Here is a 27,822-nt window from a genome sequence, read left to right as displayed (position 1 = left end):
CTTCTTTAGTATCTTACTGCCTAACTTAGCTCGCTTATTGAGCTGTTATATACACTGTCTGGAGAGTCTTTTCTTCTCTCCCTTCTTATTCCTCCTCCTCCCTTCTTCATATGTTGTGTGTTTTGTTCTGTGCTCTTTTTAGGGGTGCTCCCATCTAGAGCAGTCCCTGTAGGATGCCCTGTAGAGGTGGTTTGTGGGAAGCAAATTCCCTCAGCTTTTGCTTGTCTGGGAATTGTTTGATCCCACCATCATATTTAAATGATAGTCGTGCTGGATACAGTATCCTTGGTTCAAGGCCCTTCTGTTTCATTGCATTAAGTATATCATGCCATTCTCTTCTGGCCTGTAGGGTTTCTGTTGAGAAGTCTGATGTTAGCCTGATTGGTTTTCCTTTATAGGTGACCTTTTTCTCTCTAGCTGCCTTTAAAACTCTTTCCTTGTCCTTGATCCTTGCCATTTTAATTATTATGTGTCTTGGTGTTGTCCTCCTTGGATCCTTTCTGTTGGGGGTTCTGTATAATTCCATGGTCTGTTCGATTATTTCCTCCCCCAGTTTGGGGAAGTTTTCAGCAATTATTTCTTCAAAGACCCTTTCTATCCCTTTTCCTCTTTCTTCCTCTTCTGGTATCCCTATAATACGAATGTTTTTCCTTTTGTATTGGTCACATATTTCTCTTAGTGTTGTTTCATTCCTGGAGATCCTTTTATCTCTCTCTATGTCAGCTTCTATACGTTCCTGTTCTCTGGCTTCTATTCCTTCAATGGCCTCTTGCATCTTATCCATTCTGCTTATAAATCCTTCCAGGGATTGTTTCACTTCTGTGATCTCTTTCCTGACATCTGTGATCTCCTTCCGGACTTCATCCCACTGCTCTTGCATTTTTCTCTGCATCTCATCCCACTGCTCTTGCATTTTTCTCTGCATCTCATCCCATTGCTCTTGCATTTTTTTCTGCATCTCTGTCAGCATGTTCATGATTTTTATTTTGAATTCTTTTTCAGGAGGACTAGTTAGGTCTGTCTCCTTCTCAGGTGTTGTCTCTGTGATCTTTGTCTGCCTGTAGTTTTGCCTTTTCATGGTGATAGAGATAGTCTGCAGAGCTGGTACAAGTGACCGCTGGAAGAGCTTCCCTTCTTGTTGTTTTGTAGCCTTTTCCTGGGAGAATAGCGACCTCTAGTGGCTTGTGCTGGGCAGCTGTGCGCAGACAGGGCTTCTGCTTCCTGCCCAGTTGCTTTGGGGTTTATCTCCACTGTTGCTGTGGGCTTGGCCTGTCTGGGGCTGTTCCTCCAAAATGGTGGAGCCCCGTTAGAGGGGGAGCAGCCAGGAGACTATTTATCTCCGTAAGGGGCCTCTGTGCTCCCTGCTGCCCAGGGGGTTAGAGTGCCCAGAGATCCCCAGATTCCCTGCTTCTGGTCTAAGTGACCTGTCCTGCCCCTTTAAGATTTCCAAAAAGCACTCTCCAAACCAAAACAACAACAGCAACAATGAGAGAGGGAACAGAAAGGAAAAAAAAAAGAAAAAACACGCGATTTTTTTTTTTTTCCTCAGGTGCCGGTCCCAGGCACCCGCGCACTGGTCCTGCTGCCCTGTCTCCCTAGCACCAGGGTCCCTGTCCTTTCAAGGCTTCCAAAAAGCACCCACCCACCGGTCCCGCAGGGAAGGAACGCTCAATATTCTTTGTCCTCAGGCACTGGTCCCACGCACCCGCTCACCAGTCCTGCCGCCCTGCCTCCCTAGCACCGGGGTCCCTGTCCCTTCAAGGCTTCCAAAAAGCACTTGGCAAAAAGAGAGAAAAAAAAGGGGAAAAACGCGCGATTTCTTCCGTCCTCAGGTGCTGGTCTCAGGCACCCACCCACCGGTCCCACAGGGAAAAATGCGGGATATTCTTTGTCCTCAGGTGCCGGTCCCAGGCACCCGCTCACCAGTCCCGCCGCCCTGCCTCCCTAGCACCGGGGTCCCTGTCCCTTTTAGGCTTCCAAAAAGCACTCGCAGAAAAGAGAAAAAAAAAAGGGGAAAAACGCGCGATTTCCTCTGTCCTCAAGTGCCGGTCTCAGGCACCCGCCCACCGGTCCCGCAGGGAAAAACGGGGGATATTCTTTGTCCTCAGGCGCCGGTCCCAGCCACCCGCTCACCAGTCCCGCCACCGTGCCTCCCTAGCACTGGGGTCCCCGTCCCTTCAAGGCTTCCAAAAAGCGCTTGCCAAAAAGAGAAAAAAAAAAAGGGGAAAAACGCGCGACCTCCTCCGTCCTCAGGCACCGGTCTCAGGCACCCGCCCCCAGGTCTCGCAGGGAGAAACGCGGGATATTCTTTGTCCTCCGGCGCTGTTCCCAGGCACCTCCTCACCGGTCCCGCCACCCTGCCTCCCCAGCAACGGGGGCCCGTCCCTCTAAGGCTTCCAAAAAGCGCTCGCCAAAAAAAAAAACTGCTCCGGTTTCTCTCCACCCGCCGGGAGCCGGGGGGAGGGGCGCTCGGGTCCCGCCGGGCCGGGGCTTGTATCTTACCCCCTTCACAAGGCGCTGGGTTCTTGCAGGTGTGGATGTGGTCTGGATGTTGTCCTGTGTCCTGTGGTCTCTATTTTAGGAAGATTTTTCTTTGTTATATTTTCATAGCTCTATGTGTTTTTGGGAGGAGATTTCCACTGCTCTACTCACGCCGCCATCTTGGCTCCCGCTACCCCTTGCTATTTCATTTTATTTCCAGGTCTTCACTTAGTCTCTGCTTTACTCCTGATAAGTATGGAGAGGCTGCTGAGAGCTCTACTTAGTTTTTGGGGTATTATTGGTGGAAACTAATTACCATTCATTAGTCACTCACCTTATTCATACATCATTTGATAAGCATATGTATGTAGCAGTCCTGGGGATAGAGGGATGATCCTAGACTCTATGTGGAGGCCTGGAGAGCTCTGTCTGTCTTGAAAGGCAAAACCATGCCCTTTAATGGGAACAATCTTTTGTGGGGAAAGATTATTGGCAACAATCTCTTGGCAAAGAGGCCATCACAGGCTTACACTCCACAGCTGAGTAGATTCTTACTGCTTCCTGTACTTGCAGAAGAGTTTTAAGTTGTCCTATTGAAATGATAAGGTTTTTCCATCAGTGTTAATGAAAAGAATTATTTGTAAGGTCATAACTTGTAGATGAAGAATAATTTTCCTTAGATATTTAGTTATTTTTTACTATTTCCAATTCCAAGCTTTTTGGTATATTTTTTGTCCTTTATAAATGAATGTGATTTTTAAAACATATCTATTAAAACGTATTTAATATACAGACCTAGATAGTGAGTGGGTGAAAAGCTGTTCTTTTGAGCACCTTCAGATGTTCACCTGAGAGAAGATGGGCAATGAAACTGTCTAAATGTATATCTCAAATCATTTTTTAAAAATTTTGGTATCACTAATGTACAATTACATGAGCAACATTATGGTTACTAGACTCCCCCCATTATCAAGTCCCCACCAAATACCCCATTATAGCCACTGTCCATCAACATAGTAAGATGCTATAGAGTCACTAGTTGTCTTCTCTGTGTTGTACTGCCTTCCCTGTGCCTCCTGCTTATATTATGTGGGCTAATCGTAATGCCTGTTTTCCCCCCTTACTCCTCCCTTCCCACCCATCCTGTCCAGTCCCTTTCCTTTGGTAACTGTTAGTCCATTCTTGGGTTCTTTGAATCTGCTGCTGTTTTGTTCCTTCAGTTTTTTCTTTGTTCTTACACTCCACAGATGAGTGAAATCATTTGGTACTTGTTTTTCTCTGCCTGGCTTATTTCACTGAGCATAATACCCTCTACCTTCTTGCATGTTGCTGCAAATGGTAGGATTTGTTATCTTCTTATGACTGAATAATATTCCATTGTGTATATGTACCACATCTTCTATATCCATTCATCTACTGATGGACACTTAGGTTGCTTCCATATCTTGGCTGTTGTAAATAGTGCTGTGATAAACATAGGGGTGCATATGTCTTTTTGAATCTGGGATCTTATTTTCTTTGGGTAAATTCCTAGGAGTGGAATTCCTGGGTCAAATGGTATTTCTATTTTGAGCTTTTTGAGGAACCTCCATACTGCTTTCCACAATGGTTGAACTAATTTACATTCCCACCAGAAGTGTAGGAGGGTTCCCCTTTCTCCTCATTGTTGCCAGCATTTGTTGTTTCTTGTCTTTTGGATGTTGGCCATCCTAACTGGTGTGAGGTGATATCTCATTGTGGTTTTAATTTGCATTTCTCTGATGATTAGTGATGTGGAGCATCTTTTCATGTGTCTGTTAGTCATCTGAACTTCTTCTTTGGAGAACTGTCTGTTCAGCTATTCTGCCCATTTTTTAATTGGATTATTTGCTTTTTGTTTGTTGAAGTGTGTGAGCTCTTTATATATTTTGGATGTCAACTCTCTCTCGGATCTGTCATTTATGAATATATTCTCCCTTACTGTAGGATCCTTTTTGTTCTATTGATGGAGTCCTTTGCTGTACAGAAGCTTTTCAGCTTGATATAGTCCCACTTGTTCATTTTGCTTTTGTTTCCATTGCCCAGGGAGATATGTTCATGAAGAAGTTGCCCATGTTTATGTCCAAGAGATTTTTGCCTATGTTTTTCTCTAAGGGTTTTATGGTTTCATGACTTATGTTCAGGTCTTTGATACATTTTTGAATTTACTTTTGTATATGGGGTTAGACAATGATCCAGTTTCATTCTCTTACATCTAGCTGTCCAGTTTTGCCAACACCAGCTGTTGAAGAGGATGTCATTTCCCCATTTTATATCCATGGCTATTGTATCATATATTAATTGACCATATATGTTTGGATAAATGTCTGGACTCTCTATTCTGTTCCACTGGTCTATGGGTCTGTTCTTGTGCCAGTACCAAGCTGCCTTGATTACTGTGACTTTGTAGTAGAGCTTGAAGTTGGGAAGCAAGATCCCCCCATTTTCTTCTTCCTTCTCAGGATTGCTTTGGCTATTCAGGGTCTTTTGTTATTCCATATGAATTTTAGAACTATTTGTTCCAATTCATTGAAGAATGCTGTTGGTATTTTGATAGGGATTGCATTGAATCTGTAGATTGCTTTAGGCAGGATGGCCATTTGGACAATATTAATTCTTCCTAGCCAAGAGCATGGGATTAATTTCCATTTGTTAGGGTCCTCTTTAATTTCTCTTTAGAGTGTCTTGTAGTTTTCAGGGTATAGGTCTTTCACTTCCTTGGTTAGGTTTTTTCCTAGGTATTTTATTCTTCTTGATGCAATTGTGAATGGAATTGTTTTCCTGATTTCTCTTTCTGATAGTTCATCATTAGTGTATAGGAGTACAACAGATTTCTGTGTATTAATTTTGTATCCTGCAACTTTGCTGAATTCAGATATTGGTTCTAGTAGTTTTGTAGTGGAGTTCTTAGGGTTTTTCATGTACAATATCATGTCATCTGCAAACAGTGACAGTTTGACTTCTTTCTTACCAATCTGGATGCCTTTTATTTCTTTGTGTTGTCTGATTGCCATGGCTAGGACCTCCAGGACTATGTTGAATACAGTTGGGAGAGTGGGCATCCCTGTCTCGTTCCTGATCTTAGGTGAAAAGCTTTCAGCTTCTTGCTGTTAAGTATGATGTTGGCTGTGGGTTTGTCATATATGGCCTTTATTATGTTGAGGTATTTGCCCTCTATACCCATTTTGTTGAGAGTTTTTATCATGAATGGATGTTGAATTTTGTCAAATGCTTTTTCAGAATCTATGGAGATGATCGTGTGGTTTTTGTCCTTCTTTTTGTTTATGTGGTGGATGATGCTGATGGATTTTTGAAAGTTGTACCATCCTTGCATCCCTGAGATGAATCCCACTTGATCATGGTGTATGATCCTCCTGATGTATTTTTGAATTTGGTTTGCTAATATTTTGTTGAGTATTTTTGTATCTATGTTCATCAAGGATATTGGTCTGTAATTTTCTTTTTTTGTGGTGTCTGCCTGGTTTTGGTATTAGAGTGATGCTAGCTTCATAGAATGAGTTTGGAAGTATTCCCTCCTCTTCTATTTTTTGGAAATCTTTAAGGAGAATGGGTATTATGTGTTCTCTAAATGTCTGATTAAATTCAGCGGTGAATCCATCTTGCCCAGATGTTTTGTTCTTGGGTAGTTTTTTTATTACCGATTCAATATAATTGCTGGTAATTGGTCTGTTCAGATTTTCTGTTTCTTCCTTGGTCAGTCTTAGAAGGTTGTATTTTTCTAGGAAGTTGTCCATTTCTTCTTGGTTATCCTGCTTGTTAGCATATAGATTCTCATAGTATTATCTAATAATTCTTTGTATTTCTGTGGTGTCCATCATATTTTTCCTTTCTTATTTCTATTCTATTTATGTGTATAGATTCTCCTTTTCTCTTAATAAGTCTGACTAGGGGTTTATCTATTTTGTTTATTTTCTCAAAGAACCAGCTCTTGGTTTCATTGATTTTTTTTCTATTGTTTTATTCTTCTCAATTTTATTTATTTCTTCTCTGATCTTTATTATGTCTCACCTTCTGCTGACTTTGGGTCTCATTTGTTCTTCTTTTTCCAGTTTCAATAATTGTGATTTTAGACTATTAATTTGGTATTGTTCTTCCTTCTGTAAATAGGCCTGGGTTGCTATATAATTTCCTCTAAGAACTGCCTTCACTGCATCTCACAGAAGTTTGGGCATTGTGCTGTTGTTGTCATTTGTTTCCTTATATTGCTTGATCTCTACTTTAATTTGGTTATTGATCCATTGATTATTTAGAAGCATGTTGTTAAGCTTCCATGTGTTTGTGAGCCTTTTTGTTTTCTTTGTACAATTTATTTCTAGTTTTATACCTTTGTGATCTGAGAAGTTGTTTGGTAGAATTTCAATCTTTTTAAATTTACTGAGGCTCTTTTTTGTGGCCTAGTATGTGGTCTATTCTGGAAAATGTTCCATGTGCACTTGAGAAGAATGTGTATCCTGTTGCATTTGGGTGTAGGGTTCTGTAGATGTCTGTTAGGTCCATCTGTTCTAGTGTGCTGTTCAGTGCCTCTGTGTCCTTACTTATTTTCTGTCTGGTTGATCTGTCCTTTGGAGTGAGTGGTGTGTTGAAGTCTCCTAAAATGAGTGCATTGCATGCTATTCCCTCCTTTAATTCTGTTAGTATTTGTTCACATGTCGGTGCTCCTGTGTTGGGTGCATATATATTTATAATGGTTATATCCTCTTGTTGGAGTGACCCCTTTATCATTATGTAATGTCCTTCTTTATATCTTGTTACTTTCTTTGTTTTGAAATCTATTTTGTCTAATATGAGTACTACAACTCCTGCTTTTTTCTCCCTATTGTTTCCATGAAATATCTTTTTCCATCCCTTCACTTTTAGTCTGTGTATGTCTCTAGGTTTGAGGTGAGTCTCTTGTAAGCAGCATATAGATGGGTCTTGCTTTTTTATCCAATCTATTACTCTGTGTGTTTTGATTGGTGCATTCAGTCTATTTACATTTAGGGTGATTATTGATAAATATGTACTTATTGCCATTACAGGCTTGGATTTGTGGTTACCAAAGGTTCAAGCATAGCTTCTTTACTATCAAACCATCTAACTTTAACTCACTTATTATGCTATTATAAACACTGTCTGATGATTCTTTATTTCTCTCCCTTCTTATTCTTCCTCCTCCACTCTATATGTTTGGTGTTTTATTCTGTACTCTTTGGTGTTTCCCTTGACTGCTTTTGTGGATAGCTGATTTTATTTTTTGCCTTTAGTTAGTATTTGGTTGGTCTGCTTTCTTTGCTGTGATTTTATTTTCTCTGGTGACATCTATTTAGCCTTTGGAGTACTTCCATCTAGAGTAGTCCCTTTAAAATACCATGTAGAGGTGGTTTGTGGGAGGCAAATTCCCTCAACTTTTGCTTATCTTGAAATTGTTTAATCCCTCCTTCAAATTTAAATGATAATGTCACTGGATACAGTATCCTTGATTCAAGGCCCTTCTGTTTCATTGCATTAAATATATCATGCCATTCTCTTCTGGCCTGTAAGGTTTCTGTTGAGAAGGCTGATGATTGCCTGATGGGTTTTCCTTTGTAGGTGATCTTTTTTCTCTCTCTGGCTGCCTTTAATAGCCTGTCCTTGTCTTTGATCTTTGCCATTTTAATTATTATATGTCTTGGTTTTGTCCTCCTTGGGTCCCTTGTGTTGGGAGATCTATGGGCTTCCATGGTCTGAGAGACTATTTCTTTCCCCAGCTTGGGGAAGTTTTCAGCAATTATTTCATCAAGGACACTTTCTATCCCTTTTTCTCTCTCTTCTTCTTCTTGTACCCCTATAATGCAAATATTGTTCCATTTGGATTGGTCACACAGTTCTCTTAATATTCTTTCATTCCTAGAGATCCTTTTATCTGTCTCTGCCTCAGCTTCTCTGTGTTCCTCTTTTCTGATTTCTATTCCATTAATGGCCTCTTGCACCTCATCCAATCTGCTCTGCAGTCCTTCCATTGGTTGTTTCATTTCTGTTATCTTCCTCTGGACTTCATCCCTTAGCTCTTGCATGTTTCTCTGCAGGTACATCAGCATAGTTATGACTTTATTCTGAATTCTTTTTCAGGAAGATTGGTTATATCTATCTTGCTAGGCCCTCTCTCTGGCGTTGTTTGAGTGATTTTGGATTGGACCAGGTTCTTCTGCATTTTTGTGATGATAGAAGTGATCACTGGCAAGTGGCGTGTGTGTCAGCAGGGAGAAGAAAGTTCCTTCCTGCTTGTTGGTCACCTTGCTTTTCTCCACTGCCTGTGCCGGTTATCCACACACAAGGAGCAGTCTCTGGGTTAATTCCCTGACCTGCCATGGGCGGGTGGCCCTCAGGATGGTCTAGGACACTGCCAGGGGTCGCAGGCACGTGGCTCGTGTTCTCCTGTGAGAACAGCAACCCTTCGTACCTTCCGGACCTTGCACCAGCTTCCTCTGTCTGTGCCAGGCAGCTGTATGCTGGTAGCAGCCTCTGGGTCTGGCCCAGTTATCTGTGCACTGGGAGAAGACTCTGTGTGGTTGCTGTGGGTGGAGCTGCTCTCCCGCTGGTCCCCAGCAATAGCGGGTCAGCTGGTTTGCTTGCAGTCCTGGCGGGTGGGGAATGAATGGCAGGTTGCTTATCGCCGTGCAGGGCTTCGGAGATGCATTGACACCCAGGGGGTTAGGGCACCTGAAGTTCTTTAAGATTCCCAGCCTGCTTGGCTGAGAGTGCTGGGACGATTTTGTCCACCTGTTAAACCCTTGTCCCTTTAAAGCTTTTAAAGTGCCTGCTTTTCTTTTGTCCCAGGGGAGCTTGCTGTGGGGACCCTCTTGCAGTCACCATCTCGGATTTTACTTTTCCATTTCTCTAATATCCAGAACACCATGCAATGTGTGTCTGTGCTCCCAGTGCAGGTTACTAGGGCTGGGTATTTAGCAGTCCTGTGCTTCCACTCCCTCCCCACTCTGATTCTTTTCCTCCCGCTGGTGAGCTGGGGTGGGGGCAGTGCTTGGGTCCCACCAGGTCACATCTTTGTATCTTACCCTTTTTGTGGGATGCTGAGTTCTCAAAGATGTAGATGTAGCCTGGCTGTTGTACTGTATCTTCTCATTTCTCTTTTAGGAATAGTTGTATTTGCTGTATTTTCAAAATATATATGGTTTGGGAGGAGATCTCCACCTCCCTACTCACGATGGCATCTTGAGTGCCTCCTATCTCAAAGCTTTTTAAGGGCTGTTATAAGCAAGAGAGATGTCTTATTCTAAAACATCTCCCCAAATATTACAGGTACTGCAGCAAAATGGAATTTAGGTCTACCTGAGGAATTTTCTAGAAATTTCAACTGTCCAGATATGGACAATTTCTGGCTATGGGAAGTACTGGGTAGAAATTGCTACCTTCTCTCCTTCTCTCACTGCCTTTCTTCCAAACTTCACCCTCAGTAAAGCTGGTATTTTTGATTCCTGTGTTTCTCCTATTTGTGTTGTGATCATCAGTTTCAAGGTGGGGGGTGATGTCTCCATACCAACGAGCAATTTTCAGGCACTTGCTGGATATCCTCCAATTCAACTCATCTGGTAGATGGTGTCAGATCCCATGGATTAAGGGCTCTGTCCCACAAGACTGCCCCCACCTGTGACTTCACATGCCAGCTGCAAGCCCAGGGTGCTATCTATGCTTTTGACTGATGCACTGAAAAGCGCAGGTTCCAAGGACCTCCTCCAACTCAGGATGCCAATCACAAGTCCATGTTATTACCTGTACTTCTGACCAAGTGGCTATAGATCAGAGGTTCCAAAGACCCCCTCCTTGGGTTTGTTTAATTTTCTAGAGCAGCTCACAGAACTCAGAGAAACATTTTACTTACTCGATCACTAGTTTATTATAAAAGGCCATAACTCAGGAAAGCCAGATGGAAGAAATGCATAGGACAAGGGGAAGGGTCTGCCATGCTCTCTGAGCATGCCACAGTCTCTGAATCTCCGTGTATTCACCAACCTGGAAGCTGTCTCACACCCATCATTTTGGGTTTTTATGGAGGCTATATTACACAGGCATGATTGGTTAAATCACTGGCTGTGGGGGACTGAACTCAATCTCCAGTGCCTCCCACTTTCTGGAGCTCAGGGTGGTGGGACTGAGAGTTCCAACCCTCCAATCACATGATTGGTTCCCCTGGTTACCAGTCTTCATCCTTAGATGCTTTCCAAAAGTCACCTCAGTAACAAAAGCCACTTCTGTCATTCTTTGCACTTAGGAAATTCCAAGGGTTTTAGGAGCACTGTGCCAGGATCAGGGATGAAGGCCAAATATATTTTTCTTATTGTAATCATAGTATCACGTTAATTCTTTTATTTCCCAACAGGTTCAAAACTCAGAGGGGAGAGATCTGACTAATTAGCAGCCTGAAATCCTAACATTATGGGTATAATGGAAAAGATTTTAGCACTGAATAAGATGATAGGGCCTATAGTTTTTTCAACCCTAAGATTATATAACTCTATAATAACTGTTCAATTCCATCCCCTTCTCTCATTCAAGAAAGTATAGAGGCATGCGGCCTTTGACAGAATAATTCCCCAAATCAGGTTTGAAGAAAGTGTTTCAGATTTGGTTTCTTTTCTGGGACGATGTTCAGGTTCAAACAAATAACAACATATCTACTTAGAGTGGGAGAAACCAACTATCATAGAAGAGGGAAACAAATTAAGTTTTCTTTTTCATCTTTTTTTGTAACACAGAGAAACTGTATTTTTTGCTTAAGGAAGAAGTCTTAGATATAAAGGAAATGAAAAGAAGGAAGGATACCTATGAAAAATAAGAAAATCACTAACACTTCTTGTGCTGTGGCTTTGAAGGTCACAGTAACAGATATTGTGATAAAGACATCCTCTTTGATGCTTGTGGTCTTTGCACATGATGGGGGAGATACAGTTGGCCCTGTTCAGTCACAGAGCTGCCACCTGACCTTGAAAGGTGGTAGTAGGTAGTAGGTGGGGGAAACAGAAGAAAAGGTTTTTCATTTTCTCCGAGGTCATCATCATCACTTTTCTAACCGTACACACATGTGTACTCCACATTTTCTATTTTTATTTTCATGTTCCCTGTGAGTACACAGTCCTCTGTGTTAAGAATATGTGTTTTGGAACATGAGAGAAGACAGTGGGGAATCATTATTTGGAGCTATTAGACTAGAAAAAGAACTGGAAAAGCATCCTACATTCAAGTAGGGTCATAAATAAATCATTGAACAAATCAATAATCCATCATTGAGTTCGTAATTGACTATATAAGAAGTGATTAGATGATTCCTTGAGAACTATTACAAAGGACATTTTTATAAGATATTGAATATACATGTGGCCAGTACACAAAACCATAGAGCTTGGAAATAAATTACCTTCTGAAATGGAAATTTACAGAGGGATGTAAGGCCCCATAGAAGTAAAATCAGAAATTATTGCCATGAATGTCTGGGAAAATCTGAGAACACATGTCTGATGCAGATAATGTGTGTGTGTAAGAAGTGGGCAGAGCTGGAATAAGAATGTAATTTTTAAAAACTTAAATCTGATAAATTTCTGGTTGCCTGTTGAGGAATGTGCTAATGGAAGGAAGACTTCTTCAGAGAGTTTCTGACAGGGAGCCCAAAGAGCAAGACTTTGTTGTCCAAGAAGAGAGTGACCTAACCTCCCAACGTGCATGTTTCCTTGGAGATGAGGATGACCAAGACAATGCTGCAGAAGATGACGTGGCCACTGACAGGCCTTACCTAGATTCTAAATGGCTCTGTTCCAACCCTCCTCTGTTTTCCTGTCCCTTAAAAGGAAATCAGAAGTAGAGCCTCAAACCTGGCTTTCAGTTGCTTGTTAAATGCCCTCAGCCTTTTATTTTCTTCTTGTAAATATCGATGGAACCTAGTATTAGCCATGTGCTATGGTTTGAATGTTAGTGTCCCTCCCAAATGCATAAGTTGGAATCCTAACCCCCAGGGTGCTGGTTGCAGAAGGTGGGGCCTCAGGGTGTTGGTAAGGCCCTGGAAGTGGAGCCCCACGATGGATCAGTGCCTTTGTGAGGGAGACCCACAGAGAACCCGCTCTCTTCCCCAGGTGAGGACACAGCGAGAGCATACTATTAACCAGGAAGCAGCCTTGCCAGACTGAATCTGCCAGCACACTCAGCCTGAATTCACCAACCTCCAAGGGCTTGAAGAAGTACATTCCTGTTGTTTATAAGCATTGTGGTATTTTGTTACCATCCCTCAAATGGACTGAGACACCATCCAATCCCTTTGTCTTTATGGCTCCCATTTCCTCAAACTTCAAACCCCTCTCGTCTCCCACTAACTAGCGCCATCCCTTCCTCTGGCATATGACCTCTTCACCTGGAGAGTTCTCTACAAGCATGACTCTGTTTCCATCCACTCATGTTTGCCCTCTTTCCTCCATCTTGCCATCCAGTCTTCATACCATGCTTTTGACTGGGGCTCTTATCAGATGTGCCACTTCCAGGGCGACCTTTGAGCTAGTTTCCTGAGCACAAGCAGCCCAGGTTGTACCTCTTTTTTTCACCATGTCTTCTTGTAAGTCTCTGCTTTGAGCTGTTACTTGTGGAGGCCTTTGCTTCATAACGTTTAATAGTCATGGCAATGTATTTGGTTCCCAGACTTTTCTGCTCCATCACAATAGCTTTTTTGAGTAATTTTACTTTCCTCCTTTTTTCTTGGTATAACTTTGTATTGATCTGTGTTGGATATGTTTTCTACTTCAACGAGTCCAGTCCTTCCTAGACAAGCCATTGCAGGGGCTTGGGTAGGGAATATTCTGGGGTCGGGGTCCAGCATAGCAGGAATTTTGAGTCATGGGGAGTATGTGTTGGACTCTGGTTTTTTTTCTTTTCCTGTCTTTCTGATCACTGGGAACCTTGTTGGCAACTGTCCTTTAAGTCTGCATTCAAGGAAGTGTTGGTCTAACCTCTCGGCTCGGTCGTGACTTAGCAGTGCCTCCACTGATAACAGTCTCCTACTGGCTCTTATTCTTGCAGACACTGAGGATCTCCCTGAATATCCATCTTTGAATGTCCTACCTGAGTGACTGGTTCAACCTGAAACTGTTCCTCCAAAACACTCTATTTAGGAGGCTATCTGGTGTCCCCTTTGTCTAGTTATGGCACATCATCAAGTCTACATTTCTATGCATGGCAAGAGAGGAAGGGAAATTGGGACATAAGTCATCCTGCTCTTGAATCCCTCAAAGTCCAAGTTCTTTGCTTTACCTCTGATTTCCTCTTTCTCCCTGACTCAAGGAATTTTTAATTTCTTCTGAGACTATAGAGAAAAAGACCTGTCTCAAAATTTTTTCTTTCAGGATTATTGTTTATAAAATTTATGAGCTGGGTTTTCAGGCTTCTGGGTTTTTATACTGAAAGCTTCTCTCAAACTGTTTTCTCTGCCATGAGTTTAAAAATAGCAATTTTTAAAGATATCATTGATATACACTCTTATGAAGGTTTCACAAGAAAAACAATGTGGTTATTACATTCACCCTTATTATCGAGTACCCCCCCCGTACCCCATTACAGTCACAGTGTAGTAAGATGCCACAGAGTCCTTACTTGTCTTCTCCAAGCTTCACTGCCTTCCCTGTGACCCCACATACACCATGGGCACCAATCATGATACCCCACAATCTCCATCTCCCTCCCTCCCCACCCACCCTCCCACACCCCTCCCCTTTGGTCCTCCCCTTTGGTATCCGCTAGTCCCTTCTTGGAGTCTGTGAGTCTGCTGCTGTTTGTTCCTTCAGTTTTGCTTCGTTGTTATTAGTCTGTTGTTTTTTAGCCTTTATTTCTCTCTGTCAGCAGCTTCACACTGTCACACTGCAGTTTCTCTCCTCTGCCCTACCTCAGTTACAGACAGCTTCCTGCAAAAGTGCTTTTCCTCACCCATCCCACTTCCTCTGCATCTCCCAAGTTTTATTTCTACTAGTTCCAACACAGGAAAGTTGGTGGTGTTCATCCGCATAAGCCCTCCCCTCTGAGGAGCTGTCTCCTGCCGTCTAGATGCGCGCTGTATAGACTGTCATCCTGGACACTCCTCTCCTTGCTTGTGGCAGCCCTTCCCCAGAATCCAGACCCAGAGAAGCCTTCTGGCTAAAGGCAGCATTCACACCTGTGTTTCTGATCCTGTCGACTTCAGGTGGTATCTGAGAAGGTGAAGAGCAGTGCCAGCGCCATCTCTCCCTTTTAAAACTGGAGGGTTCTTTCAGCTTTAACTTTGATATTCAAAGTCAAATGAAGTACTTAATTTCTGAACTGTAATACTGATCTTGGATGAGTTTCTAAGAAACTGGGCTCAGAAATTCCACACTGGAACTCACCAAAATCTAAGGACACATCCAAGAATTTGAAGTCCTACCTCAGTGCTGTTAGAAATAAAATGCTATCTCAGACTTAAAAATATCTTTCACTACATAGAGATGGCATGTTATAGTGAGGCCATCCTCTGCTCATGTTAGTGGATTAGTGGAGTAAGGTGTAGAGTTTAAGAGAACAGGCTTTGAATTAGGGAGTGCTGGGTTAAGTATTTAGGAGCTTGGACAAATAATTTCTCTAAGCTGCCATTTCTTCATCTGTAAATGGGGGTGATGATAGCTACCTTATAGGGCTCCTATGAGGAATAAGTTAGATAATATATGTAGGTCACTCCACCAAGAACATGGTATATACAAAGTGCCTGTTAAATGGCATTGTTTGTCAGAGTGGGAAGAACAGGAGCGTTCCAATGGGTGTGTGGAAACTAAACTGTAAAGTACTGTAAACTGGAGAGTGCCAGAGATAATTCTGGTGGCAGCATCACTGTTCTGCTCACTAGTTAAATTGCCCTCTTGTCAAGAGGCAGCCTAATATATTAAAAAGCACAGTGTTATCAGCAGAGTTAGACACACCTGGGTTTTTATCACAGTTCTGCCATTTACTGATTGTGGAACATTAGCAAGTTCAATCAATGGTCTCTCTGAGCCTCAGTTTTCTGTTCATCTCCACACCTGTCTCACTGGGTCCTTAGGGATAAATGAGATTGGTCCCCATTCCCAGCACGTGGTCAGTACTGGCCCCCTCTGCCATCCCAGGAGTGGTTTGCCTCTGTGCTGAGCTGTCACCACCACTCTGCATTGCTGTTGCTCCACCGGGGAAGAGAGAAACTTGAAAGGGTTACTAATCCCTCGAAACCCTCTGATCACAGATAAACTCATTTCCCGATCCTGCCACGTAAGCCGCGGATCTGGTTTTGATGGCCCGATCACACACTGAGGACCACATTAAGGTTGTCACTCAGAGCTGTACTCATGATCAAAGTTCTGGAGCAAGGCTTGCATCTGCCCACACACTCTGAGAATGGCACTCAGCAACATGATGGGAAAGATAACGGACCCCCGCAGAGCCGTCACTCACAGATCAAGCTCTTGGTCTTGCTGCTTGAAGAATGGGAACCTCACAGCTGGAAAGGTATTGCATAATTGTATTGACCATTTTAGATGTGTACATATGGAAACTCAGCACCTAAAGAATATCCACACTGAAGTCATAAAACATGCACAAAAGTTATGTTTTTTAAAAAGTAAAATTTTTGTTGAAAGGATTGGTCTTCAACCAATCAAAGAAATAAAGACATTTATGGAAAATCTTGTCAAACAAGCAGAATAGACATCAATTGGTAGAAAATGAATTAAAACTTTTTTTTAAATGCAGAAAATTCTATGTTTTTTAAAAAGTAAGATTTTTATTGAAAAGATTGGTGTCTTCAACCAATCAAAGCAATAAAAACATTTATGGAAAATCTTGTCAAATGAGCAGAACAGACATCAATTGGTAGTAAATGAATTAAAACTTTTTTTAAATGCAGAAAATTCTACATACTTTAACAGATTTTTACTGGGAAAAAAATACAAACAAGCAAAAATGTCAACAGAGTGCTGCTACCTCTCTGGAGAAAACCATACTAGTACATGTCTCTTAGACATTTTGTCTGTATATATTCACATATTTTTAAGGGATCCTTCCATATAAATAGTCACCCAACATAATTGAATTTCACGAAGTCTTTATTACTGTTTGGTTTGTTTCTAAGTTTTTGCTAGGCAAACATTACAGAGCAGGAGTAACTATAGGCAATGACTTACAAAGGAAAAAATGTAGGGAAAAAGACCAACAATTCTGGAAATGGATATGTAGATAATATGAAAGTTAACAAAAATCATCCTCTATGGTTTATTAAAGTATCACAACACACCGAGTCCCTGGGAATAATTATTTTTGATCAAGTTATAATTTTGGTCATACTGTCGTCTTAACCAGCTTATTTTCTATCTAGTGCACCCACCCCTTTATTTTCACTCCTCCTGACCCTCCTCAGGCCTCTGTCCTCTATGCTAGGGCATTTCGTGCCAGCTGCTCTCCTGCCAGGCCAAACATAGCCCTCATCTCCCTTCTTTCTAAAACATCTACCCCACCAATTTCTAATTTTTGATTAATTAATTCTGCCATGTACTTTGTGCCTCCCTACCTTGAGACTGCTGAGCACTGCTGGAGAAATATCACAGCACTGCTTCCCTAGGTGTCACTAGGAATGTGTGCTCCTCAGCCTGGATGCCCCTTTCCCTCTTGCCTTGTCCCTCTTCCGAATCTCCACAGTTTGTTTATCCTGTCTGCTCATTGCATGCCCGGGGTCATACTCCTCCATCTCATTAAGCCTCAGATTCTCAGTTTGTAAAATAAAGTTAATATTAGTTACCTTTGCCAGGAAGTAGAAGCAAGAATGTTGTTTCTAACATACTCAGAGATGAGGGAGAAAAAAGGTTTCCTCCTGAGAATTAAACTAGAAAATCCCCAAACCACAGAGACGATTGCATCTCTCATCTGTAAACCAAAAAGTTGTCTGTCGTTGTGTGACTTACTGATCTGGACGAACTCCAACCAGAACGGGAGGAGCAGCAGTTGTACACAGCCTTCCAACTGGGGGCAGATGTCCAGCAGTGAGGGAGGTTTAGGGGACACCAAGTCCCACTTGGAGAGCCCTCTGTGCCTGGGAATCAGCGCTTTTTCACACCCACCTGCGTTTTGATGCTTTTGCACACCCACCTGAACTTTGATCGGGGGCTGGGGACCCAGTCTAGACACCTGTCTGCTTTTCGAGCCTTTTTCCTTCAGAGCTTGGTAAGAGCCAGAAGGGATCAGAGGCACTCAGAAAATTCATTTTCTTTCTTAAATGTTCAGTGAACAGATCCCATTTCAAGAATGACCTTCCTTCTCTTGGGTTCTCTCTTCCAAGATGACCAAGAAAAGAAGGAACAATGGTCGTACCAAAAAGGGCAGCGGCCACGTGCAGCCTATTCGCGGCACTAACTGCGACCGATGTGTGCCTAAGGACAAGGCCATTAAGAAGTTCGTCATTGGACACATAGTAGAGGCCGCCACGCTCAGGGATAATTCCGAAGCAAGCATCTTCCACACTTAAGAGCTCCCGGCGCTGCAAGGGAAACTGCATCAGTGTGTGAGCTGTGCCTTCTCAGCAAGGTGCTCAGGAGTGGTTCCCGGAGGCATGCAGGGACCGAATGCCCCCGCCCTGATTTAGACCCGCATGCGTTGCCCCACAACCTCCCCAAAGCCCATGTAAGGAAAAACTGTTCCCTGAGGAAAAAAATAAAATGGAAATTATACTTAAGAAAAAAAAAAAAAAGGAACGACTTCCCCCGTCCTTTTCCGTTAACCACATTTTAAGTCTGCCTGGAAGCTGAGCCGAACCCCCCTGTTTCTCTTGGCGTCAGCATGGCTAGAGCAGGTTGGGAGTGGCTGTGTGTTCACCTCCTGGCAGTGCTACTTGCTAACTGTGCCCACGAAGTGTCCCCTAAAATGGGGATAATTTTACCACTGCACAGAACTGGTAAGAGTGGTACCTGTGGATGCCCGGCCCCTCCCCTGCCCAGCCTATGTGTGAAGTGGCAGGGCCAACAGATCCTACTCTAGAAGCTGTGGCCAAAAAAAGTAGATCGGAAGCAGCGCTTGCTTTTAAGAGCATCATGCAGGACCTGACAGTGCTTCACGTGGAGAGTTTCCTCAGACTCCAGCAGGGATGGCTCACACCACCACTCTGTGCTTCCTGTAAGAAAGGCTAAAATCTTTTCTTCCCATCACCACACTGCTCTGGGTCTCTGGACTCCAGGGATGAGGGCCATTTCCTACAATCTGCTCACCTCCTGACACAGAATGGATGGAGAGATAGCCCCTGGTCTCTCCAGGGAGATCTCTATCTCCTGCTTGGTTGAGCCTGTGTATCTAAAACAGTTCCTTCCTCCGAGCATTCAGTGCCCACTCACTGCACGTCTTCCTGCCCACAGGACCTGCTACCTGGAGTTGTAGAAATCCTTCCTTCATGCCCTGACCATCTCTTCCTAGTTGTGTTACCTCTACCAAATTCTTCAATGTCTTATCCTTTTTTCCTGCTCCCTGCCCTTCCAGCAAGCCTGAAATGCTGCGTGGTCTACAGGCTCCAAGGGCAGCAGCGCCCTCAAGAAGCCTTGGCTTCCACAGCTGAGTCCAAAGCTGGGAATCAGGTCCTTTTATGACCTTGAACCTAAACCTGATTGTATTTGAACCAGCATTTGGGGTTTCCCTCCCAGAATGTCTCCCCAACTCTGGAAATCCTCTTTTCTCAAATGGAGCTGACCCCCACAAACCCAGGTCTCCAAGCCAACCTCAAAAATAAACACTGAGAGACCAGGATGGACTCCTCCAAAACTATAGCTGAGCACGCTGGCCTTGAGCACCTGTCCTTCTGCCAGAATGTAACCTTCTCACAGAGGGTGGATCCGCACAGCTCTGGGAACAACCTTACTGTGCTACTGAGGATTTCTGTCCTAATGGTGTACTCATGTTTTATGTAGGATTTTTGCATTGACAGTCATAAGTAAAAATGGCCCACACTTTTCTTCAGGCTTCAATTGTTAGGTATCACTATTGTGTTAGGTCCATAGATAAGCACGTCAGAATTCAGTGGCCCTACAGCTCCAGTAAAATTCTCCTGTGGAAACATCTGGATGCTTGCTATTTTGGAGCATACTCTTTGCTCTTCTTCCCTATTTCTCCTGTAACAGTTGCTCTGTTTAAATTTTATAACTTGTCTGAAGTCCATTTTGAGAAATCATATTGTCCTAAAAATTATCTTTCACCCAGATTTTCCAACTTATTGGGTAAAATTGAAGTCATCTCTTAAGATAGTTTTACTTTTCCCTGTATCTGGAGTTAATTCCCCCTCTTCCGTATTTTGTGCATTTTTGCTTTCTCCCCTTTTTCTTTTTTAGTTAACAGCTTACCTATTTATTTTCAAAGATTCAGCTCTTGGGTTTATTTTTCTAATTCTATATATTTTTTGTTTTATACACCATCATTTTAGGCTCTTGTCTTTATTAATTATATCCTTCTGCTTTTCAAAGGTTTATTTTGTTCTATTTCTCACTTCCTGCATGGGTGCTTAATTGATTTAGTTTACACTAACTTGTTAATCAATGCAATCATTTAAAGCTAGCAGTTTTCGTCTTAGGACTATTTTAGCTAAACCCCATGGGTTTTGATGTGTCATTTTCATTTTCATACTTTTCTAGGTTCTATCTATTTTGTTTTTGTTTTCCTTTTTGATGCAAATATTATCTAAGCATTAAAAAATTTCCAAGGAATAGGAGTGTTTTATTTTCTGTTTGTCATTAATTTCAATTTTTTAAAAAATTGTGGTCAGATAATATTATCAATATAGTTCAACTTACTGGATTTTCTTTATGGCCTAAAATATGGCCAATTATTATGAATGTTCCAAGGACCCTTGAAAAAACATAATCTCTGTTTCAGGTACAGAATTTTATATATTAGATCTGCCATATTACTTATATTTTTAGGGTTTCTCTGTCCTCACTTATCTCTTGTCCTCTTAATCTGGCAAGGACTATACCAATTGTTTTTGTCTATTAATTCTTTTAAAATATCCTGTAGGGTTTGCTATGAATAATGAAATTATGGTACTTGGTACATAGATATTCTATTTTTTCTTCATTGTGAATTATAATTCTTGTGATTAGAAGATGTCCTTCTTATTTTCATTTAATGCTTTTGCCCTGAAATCAACCCTGTGTAATATTAAGTTTGTGATGCCTGATTTCTTTAGTTTGGATATTCCCAGTATATCTTTACCATTCCTGTATTGTTAAACTTTCAGAATCACTCTATGTCATACATTTTCTTGTATACAACATACAGTTGTGTTATGGTTTGTGCTCCAATCTGAAGTTGTATTTTTTTAAAATAGGTATTTAGCTCATTTATGTTTATTCATGTAAAAGATGTTTGGCCTTGTGTCATATTATTTTATTATGCTTTCTTGTAACCTTTTCAAATATTTCACTGTGTGATTTTGTTTAATTTTGTAATTGGATGTGTTTTGGTAATTTGAAGGGTCTGCATTTTTGTTCTGGGTCACCATAATAATTACAATGTTACATGATGACCTTAACCATCTATTGCATTAGATAGTCTAATGAATCCCGATTATATTGCTTTTCTCCCTTTTCTCCCCCCCACCCCCCGCCCCACCACTTAATCAGATTTTTCATTATATTATTTCTTAGTATCTTCCTTTTTTTACTAAGATGTATACTTAAAATCTCTACTATTTATCAGCTCAAAATACTTTTACCCCCACTTACAGACAAGAAAATCATATTTACACGAAATCCCATGTTCTATTTCCTCCCAACTTTTGTTGTATCGTCTTTAAATAGTGAGGTTTTAAAAGATTTACGTTCTTTTCTGTAACCCTAAAATCCACATGTATTGTTTCTTTAGTTAGACACTTAATTCAGCGCGAGTTGTTGTTTCTCTTGCAGCAGTTTTCCATTTGTCTGAGCTGTGGTGATTTATTTTCAGCTTTGCGCATGTAGATGAATAGTTTAGAATGAACGAGAACTAAGGGCTGGGAGGGAGTCTCGCCCTCACTCCTCCTAGCGCGCAGCTGACTCCAAAGAGGCCCTTTGCAGCTTTGGGCCAGTTCTCCTCACCATCTGGGGTCACGGCCAGGAGCTCCTGAGTCTGAAATGTCACAAACTGGTGCCACTGCGACACCTCCAGGTGGAAGAGAGCGACGCGGCGGAGGGGAGCTGCAGTGCGGTCCTCCGGCAGGCAGGTGGCGCGTCGGCAAGGCACCCGTGGGCGCAGACGCAGGCGCGCCTCTCTCGCGGCGGCACGAGATCCTGACCCCGCGCGCCGCGCGCGCCGCAGACTCGGCGTAGGGGTTGGCGCTGGCCAAGGGTCGGGTGTCGCGGGCCGCCGCCGAGTGCGCGCAGCCCGCCCTCTCCGCGGCGCCTAGCCGGGTGCGCCGCCGCGGCCCATGGGGAGAGTTAGCCGGGCGGTCCAGGTAAGTGATGCCCGTGGTGGCCTTGGGCTAGCGGCCTGGCGGGAGCCGGGGCGGGAGCGCCTCCCCGGAGGCGCTGGACGCAAGGCCGCGGCTTTAGGCCGCGCCGTGAGGAGGCGGGAGATCCCGGGCGGTTTCCCCAGGACGCCGGCGCCCTCAGCTTCCAGGCGGTCCCCGGCCTCGGGCGATATCCGGGTTTCCCACCGCGCCCCACCACCACTTTTCCTTTATTTGTTGCGGGTCACCGAGGCCCTCGAACTCTTTTTCTGGTCTTCCCATTATTCCTTTTCCCGTCCGTTCCCGTTTCTTTTGCATCCCAGGACTTTTTTGTTCTCTGCTGGTAATGTTTTGAAAAAGTTTCTCGGTCCCTAGACCCCGGTGGCCAGGCCTGTTCACTGTGGCCCAGCACACTTGCACCCCTCCATGGCCCAGGGAGAGGAGAGGGAAGAAGCCGTCTCCTTCTCGGGCCGCAGAACGGGGAACTCCAGATGCTGACAGCCCTCAAAGATGGAGATTTACCTGGACAGGCGAAGGAAGACGTAACTCAGGCGTTATCCCGGTCCTTGTCCTTTTAAAAGAGTTTTAGCTCTGATATTCCATCACCAAGCGTCTTCGCTTGCTCGGACCACTGTTAGGAACAGCTCGTGTAAGATAAACAAGGTTCTGTCCCTACTCTCAGGGAGTTTGCTCTCTAGGGAACAAGCATAAAAGCGCATGCCTGGCTTGGTCCGAGGGACTGGAGTGGGGTCTGGAAAGGCTTCCAGCAGGGTAGTGATGGTTATGACTGAGTGTTGGAGGTGTTTGTTGTTAGATGTGCAAGATGGAGAAAAGGTTCTCTACAGAGGAAGTAAGTGTAGACGCAGCAGAATTGAAGCCCCAAAGTGTATTCTGGAAACTGCACAGGTAAGGCAGAGAGAGCTTCAAGGACGGGTATCAGGTCAGATCAAGAAGATGGAGAAGTCAGTAGAGGAGAGCTGTGGAGAGCCAGGCACGTGGATGGAAGTAGGATACTCTTGATAGGGCAAAACCCTGCATATGCTTGGGCAGATGAAGACACTTTCCTGGCAGCAGGTAGGCCTTTTAAATTTTTAAAGGATGCAGCTCAGTTTCCTCATTTTAACAGGATAAGGCTGCAGACATTTTGACTATACCGAGGATATTTAGGGAAAACGGAGTAATAAATTTAGTGACTTAAGTTGAAGGTGTTTTATTTTTCGAATTTTATTAAGAATTGTGCTGCATGCTGTATGGTTGAGAATAGAGTAGGATGTAAGATGGACAGGAATACAACAAGGTGTAATGGAAGCGTTACCAGTGGAGAGCAATTCTGTTGTGGAGTTCTGTGGTAACAACTAGAGACAGCCTTTATGGGAAAGAAGAATTTTGAGTTTTGTTGTGCATTCCCAAATGTAACTTTGAACTGGATCTCTTTTTACCTGGTTTGTTTAAAATTCAAGGGAAATCTATCAGGGAACAGATGATCAGGGTTAGTAACTGACCCAAGTCTTTAATGATCGTAAATAGGAAAGGATGTTGTGTTACACAACTAAGTTGCAGGTAACTAGTGGACCTTGTTTGCAATACCCTCTAGCCTATGGTATTTTGGTAATAATCAGAATTGATGAAAATGGGTGTAAATACTAAATTTTGGCAAGGATGTCAGAGGTGGAGGTACAGAGATATTCTCTATCTGTAAATATAAAGAGGTACTTAATTTTTAATTAAAAATTCTTTAAAAAGTCATTAATCTTACACATGAGGCATGTGCTTTTTATTACTTATATCCTTTGTGGACATCAGTGCACTGCCCCTTAGAGTTTGTTTCCTGTCTGTATATACTTTCCATATTCTCTAGGCGTTTTTTGCTTAATGATACATGAATATGTTTTGTGGTAAATTCACTGGTGTTTGTAGCATTACATAATTAATTAAAAGCAGGCCATATATGAGTGGCTGGATAACAAATGTGTTGTTGCAGTGATTAATCAGTTCTATGAATTTGTTCAAGTTCAGTGACAAAGCAAAGAAAGGTCTGCATTTATTGTGGTGCAGAGATCTGATGATAAGCTCTGAGTTTCAGAAAACTGGCAGATATGGTAAGATGACATAAGTTTCTAATATTTAAAGTGTGTTTGTTTTTAAAGGTTTTGAGGATGGAAACAAGGAACTTTAAATAAACATAAGACTTTTGTGCATAATGAAGCTTGCAAAGCAAGGCAAATCGAATGGAATAGTCAACAGATTATCTTCAGTTTGGATTCTTAGGTAGAGGAACTGTTGGAGGCAGAGGTCCTCTACACCATTTTATTTGTTTAACCCCCAAATTTGGGGATAGATTTCTATCAGAGTTTACTGTTTTGGGTAGGGAGTAGTGGTGGTGCTGTTCCGTGTGTGTGTGTGTGTGTGTGTAAATATACATAACATAAAATTACCCATTTCAGCCATTTTTAAATGCACAGTACCATCACACTGAGTACATTAATTTTGTGCAACCATTCCACACTTCTATATCTAAAACCTTTTGCTTATTAAGTTTAACTTTATGGTGGATCCTTTGGGCACTGTGTAGTTGCACTGCTGATTCATGTGACGAAATAGACTTTATTATTGTTTTAACAAATATTTATTAAATGCCTACTCAATGCGGAGGTGGAGAAATGAATAAGCTAATTTTTTTCCTTCCCAGTTTTGCGGGCATTTGCTTAACCTATTTCCATTGGCACTAACATATTTGTAAATATCTTATTAAATGAAGTTCTCAGATTTCTTATGAAGAGATATTAGGAGATGTAAAGTGGAGTTTGGGTTGCAAGCAAATGCTGATAATTTATCTTTCCATTTATAACTTCCAGAAAGCTTAGTTTGTATTAGTTTCCCCAAATGTATTTATATTAGTTCCCCTTGCCTTTATAAAAATAAGGACAGAACACATGAACCTGTTTGACTAGGCTTTGGTTGGGTGACCGATTGAATGAAGAGGGCTCAGAAAATTAAACTAGGTTAGATGAAAGCTGCATGGTCATTTCTGAAGTAGTTTTTGAGATACTAAGATACTTAATATTGTGAGGTCATCACAATACTAAGTGGGACATTGAACACTGTCTTTCACAGTAGGTTTAAAATTTAAGGCTATGTATCTGGGTAAAAATGATTCATTTTTAATACAAGGTAGGCTGGGAGAAAGTGCACAAAAGCCTCTGAAGCTCTGGTGTGGTGGTCTTCCTTCAGGTCAGTCACTGTTGGCCAGAAATTTCTGGGAAGATGAATTGGGAAGGGTTTGCAAATAGAGTATTAACTGTGCAGTTGGCCTAACTTGTATTCAGCTCTGGGTGGGACACTGATATTAGTCTGGGGATAGAGCAGTGAACTCCACAAACGATCTAGGTTTTGATGGAGTTTACAATAGCGTGGATTAAAATGGGTTCTGAAGTGGACCCCCAAGGGGATTCCCTATAAAACTTTGAAGACATGGTCATATTTCAGCCATACTTAATTAAGAAATGGAGTTCACTGCTTTTTCTTCATTTAGCCTCTGACTCAAGCTTAACAAGGCAAGGCGCTGCTGCCATGTTACTGAATAAAACCTTCATTTTGTCTGGTATAGAAGGCAGTGGGCATCCATCTCACTGGATGTGCTCTCTAGGAGATGCTGTGTCCTCGGTGCTCTCAGCCTAGCTGGTGGGTCGTCCCAGAGGCCTTCCTGAGGAGGAGCAGAGCATGCTCCTCCTCGCCTGCTCCTGTGCCTCCCGGGCCTTTCATTTGGAAATGAAAACTGAGAGCTTTTAGGTAATGGAGGAATGGAAGAAACTGGAAAGCTGCAGCACTGACTTCCAGGCCAAGAAGTCTGCTCAAACCAGAACTGCCGCTCTGAGAGTGAATTAGTGTCCACCCCTTTTGCCCCAGCACGCACAGTGGAGCCAGGGTGTTGCTGAGGCAGGGTCTTGGAAAACCAGTCATTGGAACAGAGGAGGGCATCTGCCAGAGACATCTTTGCCCTGAGTCTGATGTAACGCTGGGGATTACCATTTTCCTTCTTGTCTCTCTGACCTTCTCTTCCTGAGACACAGACACAGGTGAAGCAGGATTTGTTTAACACAATTTCTCTGGCAAAATGCTGTCCGCGTCTGGAAACTGACTTTTGGAATGTGTCCACAAGTCAGAAACTAACTGTGCTGAACGTTTATTTGCAATTTAGGGATTTCAATCAAAAAATTTTATCTTTCTATCTGTAAGAAAGGTGGATTTTTGATTTTGAGAAGTAGGCCATGTTATGTGGGACTCAGGATGGTATGGTATTTAAAAGTGTGGTAGGACTTTGCTCGCAAGCACTGTGGAATTCACCTGAGTTTGAAATGGGTCTTCCCACCATGACCTTGGGCAGATTTATCTCTAAAATCCCAGTTCCCCATCTGTACCACACTAGGCTTTAGTGGTGGCCCTGTGCTAGGCTTCTGCAGCAGAAACTGCATTTACCACCACACTGGCCCGACAGGCTTCGGGATTCTAAATGTTAACTGGTCCTCCTGTTGTCGTTGTCTTGTATTCCTCTGTTCTGCAAGGATATTACGTTCTGATCATTCACAAGCAGATTGTTGATTATCGGTAATCAGTGTCACTAAGATTACAAATTTCTACATGGTAGTATACCAGGAGGTCAGAATATTTAAGCTCTTACTCTATTCTCCCCTCAACAACCTATCATAATTTATGAAAATACAGCATCTGTGAGATCATTTTTTTCTTAATTCTAGGTTTGTGTTTAAATTGTTTCTTTTTAAAAGTATAACCCAAAAAAAGGCAGCTAATGTGCAAAATCAACATGGTGATTGGTGTTTTTGTAAGGCTTCTACTTTTTTGCTATTAAGACAAAATAGTTTTTTTTTTTAACTGGATATATGTAAATAATATGTAAATAATGAATCTAGAACTTCCGTCTTACATCATTATATACTATAGAACAGAATGATTTCATTCATGAATTACTTGACCACGTGATCTTATAGATAGGAAAATTAATTCTAGAAGTTTATTTATTTATTAAGGTATCGTTGATACACTCTTATAAAGGTTTGACATAAAAAACATTGTGGTTACTGCATTCACCCATATTATCAAGTCCCCCTGGATACTCCATTGAAGTCACTGTCCATCAGTGTAGTAAGATGCCACAGAGTCCCTACTTGTCTTCTCTGTGCTACACTGTCTTCCCCGTGACCCCACACACATCATGTGTACTAATCAATACCCTCTAGGGGTTTATTTTAAAAATAATACATGGGTATAGCCTCATGTATTAGGGCACTAATTGGTGATGTCAGGCATCTTGACTTCTGTCACTGAAGTTCCCTGGACTAGGTAGTCTTTTCAGATACCTTTTACCTCTGAAATTTCATGATGCTGAGTTATTTTAACACAAAAAGATTTTAAATATCTGCTACTTTTTGCATTCTTTTAACTCTACCCACCTTGCCTTTCAGCATTAAATTGAAAAAATGTCCCTGTATGATGATCTGGGAGTGGAGACCAGTGACTCAAAAACAGAAGGGTGGTCCAAAAACTTCAAACTTCTGCAGTCTCAGCTTCAGGTGAAGAAGGCGGCTCTCACTCAAGCCAAGGTAGGATAAGCCCACAGTGTGAGCAGGCAGAAGTCTACGGAGCGGGTTTCCTTAGATTTAGAGTAACTTGGTTTTAGCTTGCTTTTCTGCTTCTTTATTGAATATATAGGGTTAAACATTTATAGGAGAGGCTGGGGAGAGAGAAGCAGATGTTTGACGTTCTTGTGCTCCTGTCGACTCTGGGAAATGCAATAATTTCAGGGAATCAAAATGAGGAAGAGCAGTACTCGCGGTTTCCAGCAGTGATCC

General features: G+C 42.4%; 1 protein-coding gene and 1 pseudogene across 3 annotated transcripts in view; both read left to right on the top strand.

The window, feature by feature from the left end:
* The window catches only part of LOC108387300 (uncharacterized), a 40,185-nt pseudogene extending 18,384 nt beyond the window's left edge, over positions 1 to 21,801 (top strand).
* Positions 21,802 to 27,822, top strand: part of RBM17 (RNA binding motif protein 17) — a 49,259-nt gene continuing 43,238 nt past the window's right edge. For all 3 annotated transcript variants that reach the window (XM_037001458.2, XM_073229374.1, XM_037001453.2), the window contains exons 1-2: positions 21,802 to 21,961; positions 27,436 to 27,573. In XM_037001458.2, the coding sequence (XP_036857353.1) occupies positions 27,451 to 27,573 (123 nt within the window). In that variant the 5' untranslated portion in view covers positions 21,802 to 21,961; positions 27,436 to 27,450. The remainder of the gene's footprint in view (positions 21,962 to 27,435; positions 27,574 to 27,822) is intronic.

This window comes from Manis javanica, chromosome 2 (assembly GCF_040802235.1).
Source record: "Manis javanica isolate MJ-LG chromosome 2, MJ_LKY, whole genome shotgun sequence".
In the NCBI taxonomy this organism is placed as follows: Eukaryota; Metazoa; Chordata; class Mammalia; order Pholidota; family Manidae; genus Manis; species Manis javanica.
Note: the sequence above shows the minus strand (reverse complement) of the source record. Positions and strands in the feature narration are given on the sequence as shown.